The 24331-nt window shown below is 32.6% G+C and overlaps 1 protein-coding gene and 1 long non-coding RNA gene across 5 annotated transcripts; one reads left to right on the plus strand and one right to left on the minus strand.

Moving 5' to 3' along the window:
- LOC125673132 (adhesion G protein-coupled receptor L3-like) lies at nucleotides 1–20307 on the minus strand. Of its 2 annotated transcripts, none has more exons than XM_056160651.1 (28): nucleotides 20260–20307; nucleotides 15348–15437; nucleotides 13883–14035; nucleotides 13567–13710; nucleotides 13431–13481; nucleotides 11742–11810; nucleotides 10787–10849; nucleotides 9211–9261; nucleotides 8675–8763; nucleotides 8356–8544; nucleotides 8187–8261; nucleotides 7700–7811; nucleotides 7336–7446; nucleotides 6928–6988; nucleotides 6707–6821; nucleotides 6555–6604; nucleotides 5677–5797; nucleotides 3965–4068; nucleotides 3734–3848; nucleotides 3281–3464; nucleotides 2967–3042; nucleotides 2784–2850; nucleotides 2508–2590; nucleotides 2176–2302; nucleotides 2039–2080; nucleotides 1184–1297; nucleotides 339–395; nucleotides 1–194 (listed from the first exon to the last, which is right to left on the minus strand). In XM_056160651.1, exons 2-28 carry the CDS (start codon nucleotides 15412–15414, stop codon nucleotides 156–158), a joined length of 2529 nt encoding a protein of 842 aa, XP_056016626.1. In that variant the 5' UTR covers nucleotides 15415–15437; nucleotides 20260–20307; the 3' UTR covers nucleotides 1–155. The 2 variants fall into 2 exon arrangements, with proteins under 2 accessions (XP_056016626.1, XP_048765460.2); XM_048909503.2 differs by having other exon boundaries at nucleotides 7700–7814.
- LOC125673149 (uncharacterized) lies at nucleotides 3377–22129 on the plus strand. 3 transcript variants are annotated; one of them, XR_008802004.1, is made up of 5 exons: nucleotides 3377–3504; nucleotides 3764–3885; nucleotides 4002–4090; nucleotides 14418–20297; nucleotides 21900–22129. It is a non-coding gene; the product is annotated as an uncharacterized LOC125673149 (long non-coding RNA). The 3 variants fall into 3 exon arrangements; XR_008802002.1 differs by lacking the exon at nucleotides 3377–3504 and having other exon boundaries at nucleotides 3746–3885; nucleotides 14418–14440; nucleotides 14888–20297; XR_008802003.1 differs by lacking the exon at nucleotides 3377–3504 and having other exon boundaries at nucleotides 3746–3885.
- The last annotated feature ends 2202 nt before the right edge of the window (nucleotides 22130–24331 follow it).

Here is a 24331-nt window from a genome sequence, read left to right on the forward strand (position 1 = left end):
ATTTGATAAAATACCTTTTGTTTTATTTAATGAGTAAATTACATTTCATTCGACAGCATACAATGCACTGAAGTAAATTTAGTACTTAAACGAGTATACCATGGCACCGATGTGTATACGTTTCACAGAATGTTCTCTTTATGCACCAAATCCTTTCAAATAGCTGAACTTTCAATTGGCTTGAATGAGATTCCCTAAAAGCAAAACATAAAAGTAAACAAGATTTGACAATGCAACTCAGATAAAATGTAACAAAGTTTCTGTGTAGCATTTTATTTTAAGGTTTGAAAATAATGAAGAAAAGCAACAGCTGTTGTAAAGTACGATGCACTTCATACCATAATCAGGTCCTTGTTTATGGTATTATGCTCAGCTTCTACTCCTCTAAACTGGATCTGGATAAATTAATGGAATGAAATTTAACCGCAGCGTCAGTTACAATTGTAATGCAAGACTCTTTTAAGAGAGAAATTTCTTTTGATTCAATTGGAGATCTAAACATGGTTTTCAATGGTAAGAATATAAATTATGCATAGGTACGCGAGAGGGAATTTGAAAGATGATAAAATACATTCAAAATAGGTGTATTTAAAGCTTGTGATAGATAAAATTCAAATAATGACTTTAATTGCTTTAAGGAATGAAAGTAATGTAGAAAAATTATTTATTTCAAACAATATGAATTGTGCTGGACCAGCTTACATTTTATAGATAGTGAAACAGGTCTTAAATCATCAATTGTACCAACTTACTATATATGTATATGCATTGTATTGTATTGCATTGTATATGTATAAAATTAGTAGCCGTTCCTTTCATTTCTTATTATTTAGATTCTAAGACGCATGTAATGTGATTTAACGAATGATAATAAATTGCATTCTGTATGATGCGGAGCAATATTGGAATAGCAACAAACTCGAAATAGAAGAGTGAAACCCATTGAAACCTCATTCTTATGACGTCATATGGCGGGACTTTAATGTCAACGATATAAAGAATGTTGATAACTTCAAATGAACCAATCACGTTTTTACAAGTGGCAGTGAATTATAAGTATATCTCCCGATATTTCAATTATTTACGACCCTCACTAGTTCCTAGTGATGAATATTGCGACGGATTCTACTTTCTCGCTGTAAAACAATTATTAGATATATGAATGTAAGAATAGAAAACTTACCCTGGATTTATCCACATTAGTGACGTGAGTGGTGTTACTGTGCGATTTGTGAGGTTTACTCCTAGAACTTTCAATCTCCTTATTGCTTATTGTCTTCATGAAAGCTTTTCTAACCTATTACGAACCAGATTATATCACTGAAATGCGTCAATCATTTTGAAAAATAAACGCTTTGAGAGAATAACGAAAATGAAGCACATATATGTATTATGTGATGGACGAAAATGCTCATATTTCATTTAAAATGATGATATTGAAATCATAGTAACTGATAAAATAAATAACTCTATGTAGCTGAGTGTATTATCTAATAATTGGACATTTCCTTTTAGAAACATCCGCCCAGGTTGAAAGCGATTTTGAGGAAAACTTTTCAGCGTAACCTCCCCAATGAATGGCATTAGACCTGGTTAGGAAAACGAATAATGCGACGATCTAATTGGCATAATTTATCTCCTTCTTTTATACCACATATATGTATATCACCACGAGGAAGACGGGTGTATTAAAGTCAGGTGTATCTTTGTCAGTTTACTGTAGTACATTGTTATTGTTTCTCCAATTTTTACTTTATAAATCAAAGTCGTTTTCGTTCTTCAAATACATATTATAAATTCTCTCTCAACTAACGTCATATTGTGAAAAACCAAACAAACCCTATGCGCATAAATTTTGTGTATATTGCGTATATCGTTACTTAGTAATATGAAAATAAATATATCTGCAAATGTTATTATGAAATATAACAAATAAACGTCATTGTGACAACGTGACGTGGTAAATATTGCAAAAATTCAAAAGTACATGCTCGAAAGCTTTTTGTATTTATTGGTATTCGTTTGGTATTGTTCTTACCTTTTTGTTGAGAATACACTTGGCGGTAAAAATGAAAAGCCCCTGAAAGAAATCGCAAAAGTTAATGTTATGGTGTTTCTGTGATTAATTTACATCAATATGAAATTAAAAATAAAATTAAAAATTCAAAACTGTACCTGGAAGGAGTTCAAAATGGAGAATATATATTGTAAAACGATAGTGTCATCATTGATTGACAAAAGTCCAAAGACCCAGGTAACTCCAAGCACAGGTAACAGGATACTGATTGATTTTATACCCGCTCTGAAATCATGTCAAATACAGGTACACGTATAATGTTACATATTGAGCAAATAACCGACGTGAAATCCTTTATATGTTTTAAAAACCTAATTATTTCTATAAACAACAAGGTGAATCTCGTGTGCACAGAAGTGAAACCATCAGATATGATAAAATATATTCTCAGAAAACATTTTTGATTATTCTAAAATTGATCAGGACTTACGACGCCCGTTTCTTTGCACCCTTGGACACGATTGTAGATGAGCATAACGTCACAGATAAACTGATAACAATTACGATATTGACCTGTATTAAAACATAAACGTATTATTGATTAATTTGATATAGGGTATTTTTCTCAAAATTTAAAAAGTTATGTGTGAGCTTACCACGAAACATAAAATTACATTTGACACACATTCACGTAATCTATACTGTAGCTTTGAATTCAATTGAGAGAAAAAAATAAAGAAAAGTGAAAATCTCCAAAGATGCTTACCAAAACGATAAGAGCAACAGGTGCGATAAAACCATATAATGCTCCGCTTTCAAAGGACAACCAGCAACTATATGATAACAGTGGACTCATATTGAAAAGTTTTTATTTGTATAATAATCACTGCATCACGATATGAACATGTTTTTTATTGAGACGTATTTACAAAACAAATCTACGGTTTACCTTGTTTCTGAGTGATAGCTTTTCCCGGAGGAATAAACGGACCCGAAAGTGACGGCAGTAATAAAGATAGGCATGACTGGAAATAAATATCATACACAGATAACAGCTTCACTTCAATGCTTAATTTTTTCCATTGCTTGTATGTTTTAATCTCATGAAATATTAAGTAGTATTTGAAATGTGTTTCTTTGATAATATGACACGAGTATTTCAAAATCTTCACTAAATTATTTAACGTTATTCAAATTATTTCAAAGACAAATCATTTTTGCATATCATTTTACTTCTAATTAAATTTTTGAATTGGTACTCACGTGTTACTATTCCCCAGGTGATTTTGCTCATAAGATTGGCTCTACTTTTCAATTTTGAAGCTTTGGAGAAAGAGATCTTTAACAATGATAAACTGGCAAAATAATACCATCCCATAGCCAACATCAGGAAGAAAATCAAGAGAAACAAACACTGTAAAAGTGCTGCAATGACCGTACACCCGACCTGTAAAATCATCAGAATATCGTCCAATAAAAATGTTCAGGTAATTCTATGCTTGATTTAAATGTTTGTTAACGTATTAGGAAAATTCTTAGAAAGACAATGAAACTGTTCAACGAATCCAAAAAATTTCGAGGGACATATTTTGTTTCTTTGACTTTATCTTCTTAAATCTATACATATTAATATAAATAAACCAAACACCAATCATATTTATATACAACACCTGTTAAAGCATTTGTATTTTCTTTTTCCCTGCTTTGCACTCTAACCTTGTATTGGGTCTTATCAACTCCTGCTAGAAACAACGCATAGGCCATGGCGATACTAAGACAAAGGAACACCGTGATCTTATCAATCACCCTGCTGGTCTCAGAAGTAACAGATCTATATGTGGAGGAAATCAGCATTTACATCAGAAAAAGTATATGATTTTCAAACCTGAATTATGGGAGAAAAATGTCAAAAATGAAATATGTACATTTGATTTGAATAATACTTACTTCCAAAAGACAATGTACACAAGAGCCGTTATTATAGAGAGGAAAACTGATATAGAACAACCTATCAAGGATATCCAGCTCAAGGCTTCCTCCTCGTCATCTACCTATCAAAGATATCAAGAAAAGGTATTTAGAAAAATAAGAAATTAATTGAATGTAAGATATATTTTTTTAAATCCATACAAAATGAATGTAAATTTGTTTCTTTTTATGAAATCTGCAATTCAGGTGAAATAAAATGAGTCGGGGGTAATCCAATATAAGATTTTTACAACTTTATAAGTATATTCAAAACTCAAGATATTGCAAATGTTATGGTCTTTATAACGCTGTAGTTTGCCAGTACAGCATATAATTGGGTCTTGTGCTGTCTCACATGTTTTATACCAATGTTAGATCGTTCTTTACACACTGATTCTGACATGATGAAGATGCGACAGGTCGACAGGGGATGTCATTATGAGAAGGGCTATTTTTGCAAATAAAGATATTTGAACTTGTCAAAATATTCTTAAGGTAGTTAAAGTTGTTTTTTTCAAACTCATAGATTTCTTCACCACAAAATTATTCATTAAAAGAATTTGAATCATAGCATATTTCTAAATGTTTGAGGATTCCATTAAACTCATAATAGCGGTGTAAATTTTGCCCATTTTGAAAACAACACATACGGTCCAACGCATTACTGAAACTTGGGAAATATGAATGATCTTTGCTTTCTAATTCGCATAGAATTGTGCACCATAGTTTTGCTATATTCGGTGTTTTAGCAGTTGTACATGTTTCTTGACTAAGCTACTCTGTGTCATGTGACTAGCAAGTCTGATTTAATGATTTAAATTATGATCAGTCAATTTGTAGTCATTAGTGAATTTTGTGATTTATCAAGCCTAGCCTATTAATTGTTATGCAACATGCAATCTTAGTTTCTAATCATGCAGGTATGAGAAATTCACCCAATGCTATTCTGTCTCCGGCGTCCATGGTGATGTTTCGATATGACTTAAAGGTTCCCGAAAGGGGCGTTAAACAATACGCAATCAATATTCTTTTTTATTCCTTCATATGGAATGTACAACAACAACCAGCTGAAAATGACCAGATTTGTTTTCTCTTACTTGATTCGGTCATACTTTTGGATATAAAATCCATATGCATAGCCAATCAAAATGCCTTGCTGAATAAAGTAACATATTTGTCAACTTGACACTATTTGATGGTAAACATACATTTTACTGTGTGTATGTAAAACTTATACGGTACCAATTTTGATGCACCAGATGCGCATTTCGACAAATAATGTCTCTTCAGTGATGCTCAACCGAAATGTTTGAAATCCGAAATAACTATGACGTTTTAGAGCTAAAAATAGCCAAAAACAGCGTGCCAAAAAAGTGGAGCCAAATTCGTCCAAGGATAAGAGCTATGCATGAGGGAGATAATCCTTAATTTTGAAATGAATTTCTAAATTTTATAACAGCAATTAAATATACATCCGTATTTTCAAGCTAGTAACGAAGTATTTATGTAATTACTCCGTTTTGAAATAGATTAAAAATGTTTTTTTTTTATAATATAAAACTATAGTTATTCAGATCTCAAAGTCATATCGTGTAAGACTAAAGAGGAAAACGTCGTAAAAATAAAGAAGGCTTTAGGGTACATTCTTATGATTTTAACTGCAATTATGATATATTATTCGAAGACGATACCTTTGAGTACGGCCGCAATAATATTGCAAAGTTTGTTAAATGGTTACATGTACATTGTGTGTACAGATCGTGTGTTGCTTCTGTTTTACATCCAGCTGTTGACCACCCACCAGTTCCATTACTGGAATAGAAGGTAGGTTAAGCAAAATGACTCCCCCAAAGCTAGAAAACCGTTAAATGCAATTCTTAAATTCGAAAATGGTCGATGTTTATAACTTTGGATACAATATTATATATTGTTAGATTTCACACACGTTTACTTCATACTTAGATATATTTTTGAAAATAGATATTAACGGGAAACTAACAACTCAACTTTACGACAAACAAGATGATTTCAGCTTCTCCGTCGTCAACTATCCATATCTATGTAGCAATATTCTATTATCACCTGCATATGGTGTGTATATATCTCAACTGATTCGATACACAAGAGATTGTTCTCCGTATGATCAGTTTTCAAATCGAGACAGGCTACTAGCAAATAAGTTGATGTTGAAGAGGTTTCAATAGTCTCATTTAAAGTAAGCTTTTCGCAAATTATATGATCATTATAACGATCTACATGTACTTTGCCAAAGCAACCTATCATCGGATCAAATGCTGTCTGACGTTTTTAATACGGATTCATAGGCCGTTCATAGAACATTGATTTTGACTACAGATAACTCCGTTTACCTATTCAAGATATAGATCTCACGACGGGTCGACAGGGTATGCTTACTCCTCCTAGACACCTGATCCCACCTCTGGTATATCCAGGGGTCCGTGTTTACCCAACTATCTATTTTATATTGCTTATAGGAATTAGGATATTGATCACTGTTCGTTATCTTTACCTTTTCATAGATGGCTTTAGATATACATTTTATACTAACTTGTGATTAAAGTCCCAAAATACACATTGGATGATAGAAGGACCCGGATTCTGCAAAGTGAAGGTACACACGGAACATTCATCATTCAAATAGACTTGGAAATCATCACTTATGTAAGACAATCCAATATAAATCCGATCAATATGACTTACTTCTTTTGAAAACGTCAATTTCAAAGGTGGTCTTAATGTCCCTTTCGGTAGGAAATTCTTTAGTGTTAATGATAGAATGTCAGACCCCACCGTTTCTTTTAAACTGCCCTTCTGTCTGATAAGAGAACAACATTTCAAATAGTAACCAAACTGTAATTAAATACATTCCATATAATATAAAAGTAATACTTTTAAGGCATTCGATAAGTATCATGGCATACCTTGTCTTATCATTGAGTATGCCTCCGATTGTTTTGTACTTTACTGCCAAATAGTATATGCCTAGTAATGAAAAAGTTGAAAGAACGATCAGATCAATCTCATAAATCTTATAAAGAATACAAAATTAAGAGTAGGGCAAACACTGACCCCTGGATATGCCAGAGGTGGGATTAGGTGCCTAGAATGAGCAAGCATCCCCTGTTGACTGGTCACACCCGCTGAGAATCCTATATTGTGATCAGGTAAACGGAGTAATCCATAGATGATATAAGAAATGACGAATTAAAAACATTCCTTAAAATTTAATTCAGATATCAATTTAATCTTGACAGAGTATCACATGTATTAATTCATTACAATGAAAGCATTTTCAATATTGATAAAAATAAATAAACCTATGATCGTACTTTCAGTTGAATGGCGTAGTTGTGGTGGTAAATTTAATGATGATCTTAGGATGCCTTTGTTTTCCGGGAAATTGACATCCTGGTCAGCAGGTATATTTGCAACTGTAAGAACTGAAATAAATTGTTCCGTATAATTCAGTTAGAATTTTTGATTGATAACAATGTTTAATGTTGTGCAAGAAATCTAATTTCATATTCATAGAAGCATATTATATGATTGGAAGTGTAAATTCATTCCAAAACCAAAATTAGATAAAGAAAAGGTTGATTGATTGGTGTTATCCATTTCTCCCTTACCACCAATTCTAACTTCCAAAGACATATATTTCATGAAAAAAACATTTTAAAAAGTTGCGGTTCGTACCTATATTTTTTGTGGATGAAAACCTGATACTTTCGTTCTGCTTGACATTTTCTAACACGTGCATGCCAAATTTGTCAACAGTCTTCAATATTTTACTGACTCTGGCAGTCATCTGCTTAATTTCACAATGTCAAAATTATATATATGAATATATATATATATATATATATATATATATATATATATATATATATACATGTATATTAAATCCAAAATGTAAGCGAATATATACAAAAGCAACAGTATGATAGAGAAAAATCAGAACACCAAAAAACATGCGTAACTAAGCAATATTATCAGAACTTTTAAAGATTAAAAATAACACCGGTTGAGCTATTTTTGTCGATCGGATTTTTCTTTACTATATATATATATGAAAACCATACATATATACTTTACTATACATATGGAAAAGTTGAAAGATGATTTCAAAACATTTTCATTGAACTTATATACATGGTGAATTTGATTTAGGAATCACTATTACTGGTTCTGTAGCCGTATCCTGCCATGCAGTCGTGTGATTTTCAGCCAGTAAGTTATCAATTGTCGTGACAACCACCTGATTAATAAAAATATCCAATTAACATGGTAATATACTATGTTTTAAAATAATTTTATAATTCATCAATAACAAACATTTACTGTAAAAATACCATCTCTGGAACTGCAACATTTGACGTTTTCGAGAAATCTATGATTTTGTCCAACACGTCTAGAGAGCTATCCAGATCTGCAGGAGTATGTTCATTGGTTTGAGAAAATGCTTGCAATGCGTTTAGAGTGCTATCAAGTTTCTGTTTTACTTCTGACTTTGATATGTTTCCTTCAGCAAGCGATGTAACCTGGTGAGAAATTGAAAATAAGATTGACAAGCTTTGCTTTCTTTTAATGATAAATGACATATATAGATATTAAAATAATCTGTATATAAATTATATCAATGAAACACTTGATACCGATATACATACGTACGGACAATTTTATGTTTTTTATATTTGGTATGCAATCACTGCTTTGCTCTTTCTCCTGTTCGTGATGGTCACAATTTCGAGTCGTTGTCCCTGGTAAATAAGACATCACTTTGATCAGTTACATTTTACCCCCATGAAACTATTTTATACTAATGTTGTACTATGTGTATTGTATGTATTGTTAGTGAATTAATGATGCATGTAACTGTTTTATTCATAATAGAAGTACTGATTTCCCAGCAAAAATATTCTTAATGGGGTTCCATAGAGCTAAATAAATAGCAATTTGCATTGTACATCTTCACAGAGCACATATGTGTACTCTAAAACATCCCTTTTCTGAAATTAACATTAAATCCACCAACATTAATCAGTTTTTAGTAAAACAAAATAAGAAACTTATATAACATTGTAATGACATTACAGAAATGATTTGTACTCCATCCAATCAAAACAATAAATTCACTCTTAAATGTGCTATGCTGACCAATTGGACTAAAAGTAGAAATGAATGAAAATGAGAATGATTTTCCTTACCAGCGAGTTTTCTTGAAGTTGATCGTTCAGTGGTGTATAACAAGGCAGTCTCTGTAAATATATCAGACGTTTGATAGAGATATAACTTGGGAACCACTGAAGAATTCCATTTTGTAAACTGTTTTAATAATAGTATGTAGTATCATATTGTTTAGTAGTTTGAATATTAACGGACAAAGTCACTCTTTCTAATAAGCCCTATCCTATATTACACTTGAAAAGAAATAGATAAAATGTAACGCCTCACCCTGGCATGCAATTCATAAATGTTATGTCGGCGTGAAGTGTTGCAGTTCATACCGTCATGTAAAACTTATACGGTACCAATTTAGATGTACCAGATGCGTGCTTCGACAAGTAATGTTTCTTCAATGATGCTCAACCGAAATGTTTGAAATCCGAAATAACAATGAAGTTTTAGAGCTATTATAGGGAAAAGAGTGTGCCAAAAAGTGGAGTCAAATTCGTCTAAGGATAAGGGCTATGCGTGAGGGAGATAATCCTTAATTTTGAAATGAATTTCTAAATTTTATAATAGCAATTAAATATACATCCGTATTTTTCAAAATGAAATTTATATTTTATATTCGCATTGTACAATCTTTGTCAAAATTCTCAGTCGTTAAAACAGACATAATATATTTATCGAAGTTCATTCGCCCATCCTTCAAAATTGCAACGTATTCCTGCAAAAATGGCTATTATTTCAATTTATGAAGACAAAACTATTAGAAATTCAAATCTCCTTCATACTTACATATTATATTGAAGATAGATGTTAACGGCAACCTAACAACTCAACTTGATCACAAACGGGATGATTTCTCTATCGTCAACTTCCCATACTTATATTGCAATATTTCATGATGAACTGCATAAGGTGCTTCTTTCTCACCTTATTCGATACATAAGAGCTATTCTGCGTATGCTCAATTCTTAAATCGAGTCAGGCTACTGACAAATAAGTTGCTACTACAGGGGTTTCAACAGTCTCGTTTAAATTTAGTATTTCGCAAATTCTATGATCGTTATAACGATCTAGTTTGCCAATAATGCATATCATTATGTGAAATGGAAACGAACGAGGGCGATTCGCTCATATCTTTCAATATTAGACCAAATGCTGTCTGACGTGCTTCGTACCAATTGTTAAGCCGTTTTTACACACTGTTTTTGACTACGGATTACTCTGTTTACTTCATCGAGATATAGGGCTCATGGCTGGAGTGACCGGTCGACAGGGGATGCTTACTGCTCCTAGGTACCTCATCCCACCTCTGGTATGTCCAGGGATCCGTGTTTTCCCAACTCTTAGTTTTATATTCCTTAAAGGAGTTATGAGATTGATCACTGTTTGTTATCTTCACCTTTTCATAATACAGATTAAAAGTTCTCTGCCGAAATTAGTTGTAATTTCCAATCAGAAAATATTATGTATGTTGGATTTTTTTTTCAAAATGCTAGTACATCATATCATTACTGTTGTATTGAAAAAAATATTCCGTATTCAACCTTGAATGTGCCGTAGAGAGGAGACATGTATTCATCTTAAGAATCTGAAGTGATATATCCTAACCTGCAGAGTTTGTTGATCTTGATGATTTACTGGTGATCATAGATTCTGTGACAAACGAATTATCTGTAAATATACCAAATCTTTGATAAAAACAAACGCATTAATCATTGAGATGATCCTTATGAGCTTTTGGTGTTTATATGCGCGCTATATCTGCAATGTGATACTTTGTATTTCTAATAATCCATCAATGAAAAATGAAATTGAAGATCTGAACATTTGAAATTGTTACTATAGTATTCAAAGATATAAAAAAAAAATTAAAAATCCCATAGTTTTCAATTTCACTGCCAATTTGACAAAGACTCCGAGGCATTTTCTCATAAATAAGCAGAGTCACTAACACAACATTAAATATGATATATAGTATGCACTAGTTCTGCTCAAACATAAATGTACCATTCAACTCCATTGCTAAAACGTTAAGATAGGTAGTGATTGCTCCTTCACCAAACGCTCAACATTTTGAAATGAAAATCACGGGTCTTTCGGATATGACCTTAAAACGGAGGTCAAGTGTCACGGCAATCGCTGGCACGATAAAGAACCATCACTGCTACGGCCCTGAGTGCCAAACATAGGTCTAGATTTGTGGTACTTCACCTACAGCTGGTGACGTATCAATATGAGTCAAACATTCGTGATGGGATGTAAAATAATCAAACATAATCAACTCCATTGCAAGGGGGAATAAAGCGAAAGAATAGTCATTCATATAAAAAAAACCTCTTAATCGCATGACAACAACAAACTTCGCCGCATTGATGCATTAAGTGTAAATTCCAATCAGAGAGGGGGTGCATATTGGAATGCATGAAATAAAATCACAAAATATAAAGTTTCATTTTTGATAAGAGTCAATCTGTGACAAGATTTAGAATAGCAAATCTGATAAGTCCCATGCGAAGTTGAAGCGCATTGACAATTAAAGAAAACAGTACAAAGACGTCCTTACTAGCAACCTCCCTCAATGTCGACGGTTCGTTGGTGTGGACGATGATAGGTTCAGTGATTGATGAACTCTCTATAAATATATCAAACCTTTTATTGAAGGATAACTCATACATCATTAAGTTTTATGCAATTCCATCACCTATAGTTGTCCAATTCCGGGGAATCTAATTCAAACTTAGACTAATATTTTAAAGAACTACGAATGTAAAATATAAATTGATGTGAAATCGTCACAATTGATAGCATAGATTGAATATAAATGCTTCTAATTGATGCCCTGGTGCGACAACTCTTAGATACTATTTAAGCATTATAACGACCACTAATTGTTGATACATTATTACTCATAAATTAATCCTGTGATGAAGCTGATGTCTTTTGTCATCCTAAAGATGAAATTTTCAGCATTTCCTATACAATTTCTGCACGTCATGCATGCTAAAAACGACAAATTTAGAAAAGAATGAAACCAGGGAGGCAAAGATAAGCGCCATTTTCAGCGTCCAAGTTTCTATTTACTCTGTCGGTAAATCGCTAACTATATTTATAGGAGGCCTGTGTTTGTTTCCAAGTCACAACAGAACAAATTCTGAGACTAGGTATTAAATTTTCCTCTGCAAGCCGTTCGATACCATAACTGATAGTTGAGAGGTTATCGAATTACAATTTTGATATGATCCGGAGTATTTCAATTTTTAATGGATTCGACCCAACATTTGCTGGATATTTGACAAATGATATGTAATACATCTGAGTATTTATTTCTTCTTCGTGGGACCGATATCTTTCAATGATAGGAAACTTTAACATAATCGGATGTATTAATAGCAGACTAAATTCTAAAATCAAGAAGACACTATATATTTCCGGACAAATGGTCAATTTCGGCAAAAATTTCATTCAAAACGGGTTTTCGATGACAAAATATTAAAATGAAATATGAAAATTCGACCATTTTGGAATCTGAGGGGGATGCCGTCAAGAACACACTGTTATCACAAATGAATAAATCTAAGTTCGAGATGAGCGATGCAATTGTCGTCAGGTCATCACCGTTTAAATGGGAACACGGATGTATATGGCAGCAACCACGATAAAATATGGTGCAAACCACTTCAAAGGTGAGCATATTGATAGATTATACTAAAAACTGAAGACTAAATTTTCTTACATTCATATTGTCGGGATAAGGAGATGTTCAGTTCATTTTATTCTTAGTCAAGTTGATGTTCTTTTTAAAATATGTATGTAGGTCTTACACTTGTTAAGTAGAGGTAATATGTAGGGGGTCTATTATATCGTAAATCATAGATAAATGTTTTTTTTTAATTCTACATTCATTATGAAATACGTTGTGTTCTTATTTAATTTACAGTTCTAAAGAATATACGAGCTTAGTAAGCAATCAAATACAGTGAGAAAGCAGCATGTTTAATGTCACAAATTTCAGGTAAATCTGAGTATCCTGGTATACATTACTAAAACTATTCCTTGGCATTACCTTACTATACTCTGCACTGCAATGAATTTTACTGTTTTAAATATTATACAATATGCCTAATATTGCATGAGATCAAAATGTAACAAAAGAGACTAGATGTCACCATCAGTCTCAAATACTCATATAGTGCCTTACAAATGTATTTTAAGAAAGCATTATACAGGGAGTGTGGAAAATGAACCAAACTACCTGCATTTGGTGGTTTGGTAGGTGAAATCGTACTTCCCAGATGTAGTGTACCTTCGAAATAAACACGTCATTTCAGTACATGTATATGAGAATTTTCCCTTCTTGGATGTGACATGAATCAATCATCGAAACTAACCTGTTTCAATTACGTGTAAAAGTCCTGCATTAGATGACTCAGTTGATGAACATCTAGATAGACTGCATTGATAGATTCCATCATCTGATGCACCTGCATGGTTAATTGTGTAATTCCACGAAGTACCACTGTCGCACTTAATGCCTGATACATGAAAAGAAGATTTTTGAAAAATGAAACTGATTGATTTAATAGCATAATCCCCATCATGTGAATACCATACCTTACATCTTTTGATTTTAAAGATATGCAGTTTTGCAGAAACATAGGCTCATGATAAAATCGATTAAGAAATCTCCTGTACTAATCCACATACAATGGTATTGTGCTATTTCTTTATGATCTTTACACCACACCACGTGCTTCGACCCAATCTCTGTCCCAATGTGTGCAGCCTGGTGAAGCATACAGTTGAAGAAGGCTGTCCGTCCACGAGGAATAAACATGAGTGTCGGAGTAAGCGTGAGCTCTGAAAATAGAAGTAATTGTTTTTATCATAGGATTCAACAAAAAGGGCATAACTTGCGAACTATTGTACACTATTTCATTGTTTTGAAATTAGAATACCTCATTCTTATTTGTTCGATTTAACGAATGCATTTGTGTTTTTGAATAATGTATCGTTTGGTCTCTTTGTCATATCCACGGTGTTACATTTTTGTATAGTATGTTTTCAGTTATCCTGTAGAGGACCCCTCTAGTCAAACACCCTTCAGAGTACCCCTGCATTTATTCACCTGAGTTCAGGATTCCACTCTCTTCGGACCGTGTTGCACGCAACATAGTAGCACGGGTTCCTGGAAATTCTTTTTTGTCAAACTCTTAAGTTTAAGTTATAATTTCTTTGTTAGAAGTTACAAACACGACTTCTGAGGTGAGTAAAACATTTTACTTTAACATTTTCTTTCTGTTTTGTTAATTTTACGGTCCTGCGATGACTGTTCTTTTAAAGTGTTTTGATAATTTTGTTTCAGAACTTTTTTTCGTTTGTATAGTGTGTATTTATTTAGTAAATATGAGTAAGTAGAATGTATTCATATGACTCTCGTATTCTTGGTATCATAATATGATGTAATTCATAATGATTCTAAAGTGTGTAAGTTATTGTCAATGCAGTTTAGTTTCAAGTAAACTAAGTATTTTCAAGTGACCTAAGTGTGTAATTCGTGAAGTAAGCATTTAGTACAGGTTTAAGTAATGCAGCGCTGCTACGTGTAATAGTTCCCCGTAACTAGTATGGTAAGTAGTATAGTGGACAATGTGAGTAATGACTTGTATTAATGTGTGTGTGTAACTTAATATGTATTTATTATACATGTAGGTCCTGGTGTAATGACTCATGGTACCTGGTGTTCCACGTAAACCGGACCAAATGTGAGCATGCATTGCTAGTAACGAATACCTGAGCCAGCAGTGGATAATGATTATGTACAATATGTCTACAATGTAAAACTTATACGGTACCAATTTTGATGCACCAGATGCGCATTTCGACAAATAATGTCTCTTCAGTGATGCTCAACCGAAATGTTTGAAATCCGAAATAACTATGAAGTTTTAGAGCTAAATATAGCCAAAAGCAGCGTGCCAAAAAAGTGGAGCCAAATTCGTCCAAGGATAAGAGCTATGCATGAGGGAGATAATCCTTAATTTTGAAATGAAAACGTTTGAAATTTTGTTTTTGATTCTTAATCCCGCAAGCCATCTTGGTCAATCTATAACACTCTTTCAATATCCATTTTAGAATATCTAAATGAAATATTAGTACACCGTTCTCTTACCTTGACAATATGACAGTAGAATATACCCCATGCAGAGCAGAAATTGGATTCTGAGAAACATCATCATTTTTGGAGATGGAATTGAATTAGCTGTAAAAAAAAAAAAAAAAATTAGAATGACGTGCATGAGTCATTTTCAAATTTTGATTTATTTTCAGAAAAACATTATGGTATGAAGAAATCGTTGTTGCATCTTTAATTTGTTTTCATAAAATTGGTCATACTCAAAACTTCTGTCATGCTCATTATAAATCAAACACTATACACTATTCTAAAGAATGTGAAGTCAATGGCCAAAAGTGCAAAATAGTTCAATAAGTTGCAAAATGTCATTATCATTGGTTTTAATGTGAATCTAATTCGTACGTATACAGGCTGTTGGAATATTTCATAGGTGTTTGTTTAATCGGGTATCTACGGTGGCATATTTCTGTCGGCCATTTGATTGTTTTTGTTGTGTTAACTTCTCAGATCTTTATGTTGACTTTTCAGATCTTTATGCCGACTTGTCGGGTAATAATCTTCAAACAGGATCTCAGAAATCGCCAAGAAAACCCGCATAATTATGGGAACTTTTTCCTTGAGATTATATCAGATATGTGGCTTTCACTTCCACTGCTGGGCGCTTGGCGAAGGAACAGACACTACCTAAATTAAACGTCCTCAGCTGGACGGGAAAGAATATCAAACCAGGGACCTCCCAATTAAGAAGTTCTTACGAAATCAAATTAACATATATAACATGGTGTAATATATAGATTAGACATCAGAGACATGTGGATGGCTTGAATTGGTCTATCTGTCAAGTCAAGTTATGAAATTGATCAGTGTTCGTTATCTTCACCTTTCTCTCAAGTAAATAAAACAATCAAATTTCAACTTTCAATATTCAATTTATGAGATCATATTAAGGGTAGATAGCTAAACATTACATTACCAATACAATATGTTATTGGGTCAAATTGTGTAGGAACTGTTTTACATGTATATCAATTGTTAGCTTGTTTTTTACACACGGATTTTGACTGCGGATTACTCCGTTTACATGATCGAAATATAGGACTCATGATGGGTGTGACCGGTCGACAAGGGATGCTTACTCCTCCCAGGCACTCAATCCCAACTCTGGAATATCCAGGGGTTCGAGTTTGCTCTGCTTGTAATTTTGTATTGATTATAGGAGTTGTGATATTGGTCACTGTTCGTTATCTTCATATTTTCATGTCCATCAGGGGCAGTTTTGTTTTATGACAAGTTCAACAGTGTGACTTTGAAAAGGTGGGTATAATAGTTTGATAGAAATACATGTTATTTTCATTAGCTTCATTACCATTGCAACAAGAACCATGGGGATTCGGGTTACAATAGGTCTTTAGTATCCCTTGTGTAAGAAAAACATTGTGTCATCTGCATACAGTAGAACGAATAAACATAAATAAACATTTAGATAAGTCATTTTCTAATTTATCACATAAGCTAGAAAGACCTTGAACATCAGTAATGTACATAATTTTTTCTTTAAAATTTGATAACTGAAATTTTAGGATTTTTTATACTTGATCAATTTGTCATTATCCTAGTGACATACAGGTAAACTGTACTTGTGCTCCCGTTAGAAAGCCCCTTAATCCCTTTACATGATTAGTTTAGTTTACTAAAACATTGAGAGACATCTCATTGGTATAGTACAATTGTATAACAATCAAGTAACATACTAGTGAGTGTAACTTATATGACTAAATATGAAAGATGGACAAATACATAAAATTTTATAAGTTTCTTAGGCCCATTGCCTTTATCAGAAACCTTCCTAAATTATATGTTTTTCTGTTTCTTATCGAAAAAGGATTCATACGTTTAAACATGGATGGTCGAGTAAAATTATATCATTTGGTGTATATGTGTCGTAAATCAGAATAAAAAGTACATGACAGAACACAATGATATTCGTCTTCAAATTCGTTTAAATCACATTTCTGACATTTTCTTTGAGACCTTAATATGTTTGAGTGTCGACCCTTTTCTATCAACAGCTCATGTGAAGACATTCTACTCAATATTGTAGCACAAATATCAGGTATACATTTTCTTAAGTAGTAATGAAAATAAAAGTTCTCAGGTAGCTGCTTGCATAGGTTACACTTTGCAATCTTTCAAAAATTGATTGCATCTCTTGCATAACTGAACCAACTGACAACTGATTCATCTAGAAAATGATTTCTTTTCAACATACTGATTTTTCCAAACATATGCAAGTCCTAAGTTCTGCAATAAGTTCCTGATATTAGTTAACGAATTGTAATGTACATCAGTAACTTTTAACATATGAATATACATTGATTTCAAAATACAATTGTCTGTATCCTAAAGTTTAACCCAATATTCAAAATTCGTTCTTTTTCTAACAATCCTTAAAGGTAATCTTCAGAATTCTGAAAATACAATACAATTCCGGGTACTCTTTTCAATATGCATAATCCTTTCAAAAATTCCAAATGTACTTTTTCTATATCTTTGTCAGCACAAAATCCCCTGACTTCACAGTAGTAATTCAAAAAGCAACTTACATATGTATCAAATACATGAAAAATGAAGATAACGACAAGGATCAATCTCAGAACTCCTATCAGTAATGCAAAATAGATAGTTGGGCAAACACGGACCCCTGAATATACCAGAGGTGGGACCATGTGCCTAGGAGGAGTAAACAAACATCCCCCATTCACTAGTCACATCCGCTGTGAGCCCCATATCTTACTCACGTAAACGGAGTTATCTGTAGTAAAATCATTGTGCCAAGAACGGCCTAACAATCGGTATGAAACAAGTCAGACAGCAATGATAGGTTGTATTGGCAAACTAGATCATTACAGCAACCATATACTTTGTTAAATGCTGATTTTAAACGAGACTGTTGAAACACCCGTACCTTCAACTTGTTTGTTAGTATCTTACCTCGATTTAAAAACTGATCATACGCAGATCAAGCTCTTACGTATCAAGACATATACACATCATTTGCAGGTGATAATGGAATATTGCTATACAATATGGCAGGTTGATGACGGAGAAGCTGAGAACATACCGTTTACCATACAGTTGAGTTGTTAGTTTGCCGTTAAGATATATTTTCAATAAAATATCTAAGAATGAAGCAGAATTGGACGACTCTGTGGTGTCTTTTAGTTTAAGTTCACCTGGATAAATCGACAAATGAATGAAAATTATTATTGTTAATAGATAAAACGTTGTCGATATATCTATATGTCGAATTGAAGGCCATAGCAAGAGTTTTTGTCTTCTCATGTAGAAGTTCTTTTAATAAATCCTGCTTCATGAAAATATTCAAACAGGTCAGCTAACAAAGTAGCATAATTCGTACCCATGGGAATTCCAACAGACTGTTGGAAGACCCGATCACCAAAGACCACGGAGATATTCTCATTGAGGAACTCCAGCATATATTCTATTTCAACCTCAGAGTTCTTGTGCGTAGAATCGGAATGGTGTTTATCAAAGTAATTTTTGAGATGACTGATCACTAGAGATGAATATATCCGTTTTCCATTTTTTGTTGAAAATGCAACTATCTATGATGTCAAAAGTCAAGTCTTTAATTTATCTTGAGGAAGGGTCTGTTTATATTATTTTGTCATTTTTAAATGAATTGATCACTTAAACTGTAAAAGTCCACTTCCTATAAATGGCATTTTGTTCATACCAAATATTCGAAAATCTGCAAGATGTCAAAATCTTGTATATACAAAATCTACCCATGAATTTTTAATCCTCCTTGGCAATATTGCGAACATATATATTTATATGATATACAATTTTGTATTCCGAACAAAAAAGTAATCTTGTCCATGAAGAAATTATCCTCGTAAATATTTGTATATACAATGGAAAGCGCCCAGTCGATAAATACCTGAACTAAAGATTCAAACATTAGAAGTAAATCAGTCACAGTCAAAACGTATCTCGGAGAAAATGACGTCAAGAACATACGATACAAGTTATCGGCAATTCGCGATTTGTGGTCTAGAAAAGTAAGAAATTCCCGTAGTAACAACACCAGCTTTCGTGCCTACCGTTCAACAGAATTCCTTTTCAAGCATAATTTACAGAACGCCCGTAACATCCTCAAACTATTTTGGTCATATCAATAAAAAAATATAATGATTTTATATCAAATTAAACTATTCACATCTTCATTCTTATTTCTAAACGATGCATTTAGTCGGTAGATTTTTATCGATATATTTGTTATACTAACAAACGCACTAACAAACAAAAACTTAGGGATCAATTTATTCAACATGGTCGAGCGATATGTTTAATTCATCTAAAGGTAAAATATACAGAACTTTTAAGATATAATTTGGACTTAACATATTTATAATTGCCTACAAACTTTAGAACTATTCTTCTTTAATTTCCCACCACAAACCCAGGTCTTTCAGTAGACACTGGCAGATGGATTAGTATTCCATATAATGAAAGATTTTGTGGTTTTTTGTGCAACGAATCAAATATTGCAGATGAATTCTAAAATGTATTAGAATGCAGCGCTTTCTTTAATATAAGAAAATAATACCTACACAGTATGTACTGAAGAATACCTAATGGTATAAAATTTCATGACATTATATCAACCAGTAAGGTTAAAACACTTTAAAGACTGTGTATGTTTATCTCAAAGATCTATATGAGTCTGTCCTCCATAACACACTGAATCCTGTATTTTGTAAATATTTTTTCACTACATGTATATTGTGTATGTGTATATACTCTGATCTTATTCGTACTTAAATACATGTTTATCTAATCTACCTGTTGTACCATATAAAATATAGTTTGAGCGATTAAAAACCGTGTATTTCATTGTGCATAGCCATTAACACTTACATACCGGGATATGTAGGTAGACCCTGGCTACTTCAGATACATGTAAGTAACATCCATCTTGATTTTGTCACGCCTACTTTCTCAACAACCGTACGGTCATGAAATGGGTCTTTAAAAATAAATGTAAGGAAAATGGTTTGTATGGTTACAATTCCTGACCATTCAAAGAATTTCGCATATTGTGAACGCAGGTGATTATCAGTTTCTTTTATACATGTTATTGTACTTACACAATTATTCTACAGCTTTTGAAAAGGTATTTGTTTTATATTTACTCTATGACTATACGTGTAGTTTCTTCCTTACCTTAATGTATGAGTAAAATAATTTCCATGAAGCTCCTCGAGTAGGAGACACATAATTCCTCCTCTAATGTAAATACTCACAGATAATCATTTGTTTCAGATCATATCTAAATGCATGCAACATTTGTTTACTTTGCGCAAACTACTTCCTTCGATAAGATATAGAATGGAAATCTGGTAGAAATCCCCCCGACTGCTTTTATAAAATGCCGTCACACAGCTTGATATCTAAACGAAGTACTCTGTAACTGGTCAGCGTTGAAATACATGAGTAGAGAAGAAACACAAGTCGTCTACAGACACCAACACAGTTTACAATTACCACCACTCTCTACCCTCGTTATTGGTGGAATAGTGGGAGATTTTTTGCACGAATGTAGGACAGAAATCATAGGACAAAATGATCATGGACAAAAATTCGCAATTACAAATTTTATGAAAATAGGACAAAAAGTAAGAGTTGATAAGAAAATTAGAAAATATTGTATTTTATGCAAATTTGAACAATATAGGGTCTTTTTGTAAAGTTTAAGAATATATTTATGTAAAATGTTATATTTTCTATGAGAATTTCTTAAAATTTCAAACTTTAAATTTTGATAACAATAATTTCATAATTATTATCAAATTCGTATTAATTTTTTCCGATTTATTGTAAAATATGAATCAATTCAAGAAAAGAAGAAGAAAAAACAAGTAGTAAGTGAAGTCATATAATAATTGCAAGTCATTTTGTGACTATCCTGTGACTTTTATCCTACCTGATCAAAAGAAATCATTGTGACTTTTTGTCCTGTGACTTTTTGTCTATTTACCTTATTGTACACTATGTTTATGCTCAGGATGATACACGCTGATGAATAGGCATCACTGTTAGAGTTTCTAAATGGTATCTTTACCTGTTAATGGTTTCACATACACGAGGGACATGGGATCATGGGTAGACGTGCATTTTTAAAATTGTCTGCTAGTGTAAACCATAACGTTTTTTTTCTGCATCAAAATAAGAAATAGATACAAACTATTAAATGATATCTAAACATTTATTGTACTATTGTAACAAATTTATATTGTATTAGCAAAACAAATATGAGAGTTAATAAATAGGTATGAACGGTATATGTATTTGATAAAGAGGTGGACAACAGATTCCCGCCTCTCGTTTGTTTAGTGCCCTTAAAGTAAGATTTATACAAGTCGACATAATACTATACGTCCTTAACCGGTGTTCTGAAAGTCAGAAACAATGTAGTCATTTATTTTATGTTAGTCATAACTTTATTTGATGTATATACATGTATACACTCACTGAATCTTTTCTCTTATATTTCGTTTGCAGTTGACATTGTTTTCATCATAGACAATGAATATATGTTTGTTGCAAACTTGTTCGATCCTGTTCTTAGTACCAACTGTCTGCGTAATCATTACTAGATATGGAGCGTCCTCAAGGCCAAAGCTTGCATTGGCTTTTGAGTTTAAAGTAACGAAATGATCAACGCTATATTTCAGTACTTACATATAGTTTTAAAAATTGCATAATAATATGAGTATAAACGATGAATTGTCTTTCTTTGTTGTTTTATTGGGTGATGAAGGTAGAATGCATTGCAGAAAAAAAAATCCTAACTCGCAAAAACATGAATGACAGGGAGCCGTGACGGGTGAAATCAGTGCACAGCTATTAATAGTATCAACAACAGATAAAACCCGACAATCTCTAATAACTTTGTTTTATCAAAATGACAAATTCTTCATATCTCTTAACAATGGCAACCATATAATGTTGTCACTTCTTTATAGGGGTCTGGTATGTGGCACATTAAAATCTTAACGTTTAGCCTCTGGGGAATGCATATACCTGCACGGATGAAAATCAGTGGGAACACTGTTTTACAGAAATTGTTCATTGTATTTCATTTTTCTTTTAATTGTGACTGTACTAACAAGTTTAAATATTAATGATTCAGTGAGTTGTTTGACATGTATGTGATACCTATTGTGATGAAAAAAGCTGCCAAATATTATCTGGCAACCACAGGGGCTTGTCTTCCGCATTTGCAGAAAATAAAAACAGTCGTTTTGATAAAGATGCCGACATGAAACATGGTAACTAATATCTCATTTAACACCCCACTGTAAGTAGTATCATATCAAGACAAGGGACGGAAGTTGCCATCTTTGAAAAAGTACCCCAGTTAGTTCAACACCCGTTTCTGTATTCCAAACTTAATTTATTCGAGTATCGTGGTGTGGTACGAATCGCTGCAGCGATGATTTTCCTAAAGGATGATGTACTTGTCGCCGGTCGACATGTGTTTTATTACAAGAAAAAGCATACTATATCATCGCTTTTAGCATTTGAATGTCTGTTGTTGGGTTACAAGTACGATACAGTATTCACCATTCCTTGTTATGTAAATTAGAACTTTTTTATTCAGAATTAACTTGTAAATTGAAAAATCTGCTTTAAACAAAACTTCCTAGTATTTCTAACCTATACAAACAAAAACTTGATACGAGCTTTGTTTACATAACAAAGAATTGTGAGCTCTGTTTCTCTCTTGTAACTCGTCAACTGACATTCCAATGTTTGCCGACCATTAGAATACCTTAGTTAAGCATTGTAAACATTACAAATCGAAAAATAGAATTTGACTTTTTAAACTCAAATTGTGTCCATGTCCCTTTAAAGTGACATGGACACGATTTGATTCGAAAATTTTCCAATTTCATTTTTCCATCTTTAACTATGGTCTTTCTAATGGTTAGCAAAATTTTGAATATCAGTTGTCAAGGTACATGGGAGATACAGAGCTCACAATTTCTTGTTATGTAAACAAGGTCTGTGTCTTATTTTTGGTTACATAGGTTAAATATGCAAGTAAAAGTTCGTTTAAAGCAGATTATTTTTCTTAATTCACAAGTTGATTCTGAATACAATTAAATAGTTTCTAGTGTTTGGCACATCTCATTTTCTTTTCAACATGCTATTTTCTATTAAGCCATATATATGTAAACAAAAACATGGCACGAGCCTTGTTTACATTTCAAAGAATTGCGAGTGCTGTATCTCGCTTGTAACTCAACATCTGGTATTCAAATTTTGGTTGATCATTAGAAATGCTTTAGTTAAGCATTGGAAACAATAGAAATGGAAAAATAAAATTTGAAATTTTTCAGCTCAAGTCGTGTCCATGCCCCTTTAATCAGTAAAGTATTTATTGGTACCAAATGCTAATTGACCTCATACCAACCTTCAAGCCTAGGGAGTATTACTAAAACATAGTTTCCTAATATACATGGATTTAAACTCGTTTGCAATGTATAATCATTTATATGAATATGATTTGTGAAAACAATTCGTTTAAACTGTTGTACCTAAGATAAAAACAATGTGATGAAGATGATCATTTATGCAGAATGAAATTAATGATGTGAAAACTTACGAAATTCTTGTTAAACGTTCATTCTTATATATTTAGAAACTATATTGCTTAGAAAACAATATTGCCTAAGTGTTCTGCTATCAGAAATCATTGATAGAACAACCAAGCGGGGAAGGAGTAACGCATGTTCATTATAGCTGACTTCCTATACATAAATACCAGCAATATATTCCATTTAAATCTAAATACCTAGCTGAGTAGCTCAATAGGTTTACGTGAATAATTCTGATCTGTAGATCGTGGATTCGAATCTAATAGAGGTATAAATATTTTTGCAGACGACTTTCTACTAAAATTGCCTTTTGTTTCACTAAATAATGTA

The sequence above is a fragment of the Ostrea edulis genome, chromosome 3, assembly GCF_947568905.1.
Source record: "Ostrea edulis chromosome 3, xbOstEdul1.1, whole genome shotgun sequence".
NCBI classification, from domain to species: domain Eukaryota; kingdom Metazoa; phylum Mollusca; class Bivalvia; order Ostreida; family Ostreidae; genus Ostrea; species Ostrea edulis.

Bases quoted from the DNA above. Each gene is read 5' to 3' on its own strand.
- LOC125673132 (XM_048909503.2), bottom strand. From the start codon at position 15,414: ATGATGATGTTTCTCAGAATCCAATTTCTGCTCTGCATGGGGTATATT. The intron at 14,036-15,347 runs GTAAGAGAACGG...TTCTATTTTCAG, and splicing joins TCTACTGTCATATTGTCAAG to AGCTCACGCTTACTCCGACA. The intron at 195-338 runs GTATGAAGTGCA...TTTTGCTTTTAG, and splicing joins TAAACAAGGACCTGATTATG to GGAATCTCATTCAAGCCAAT.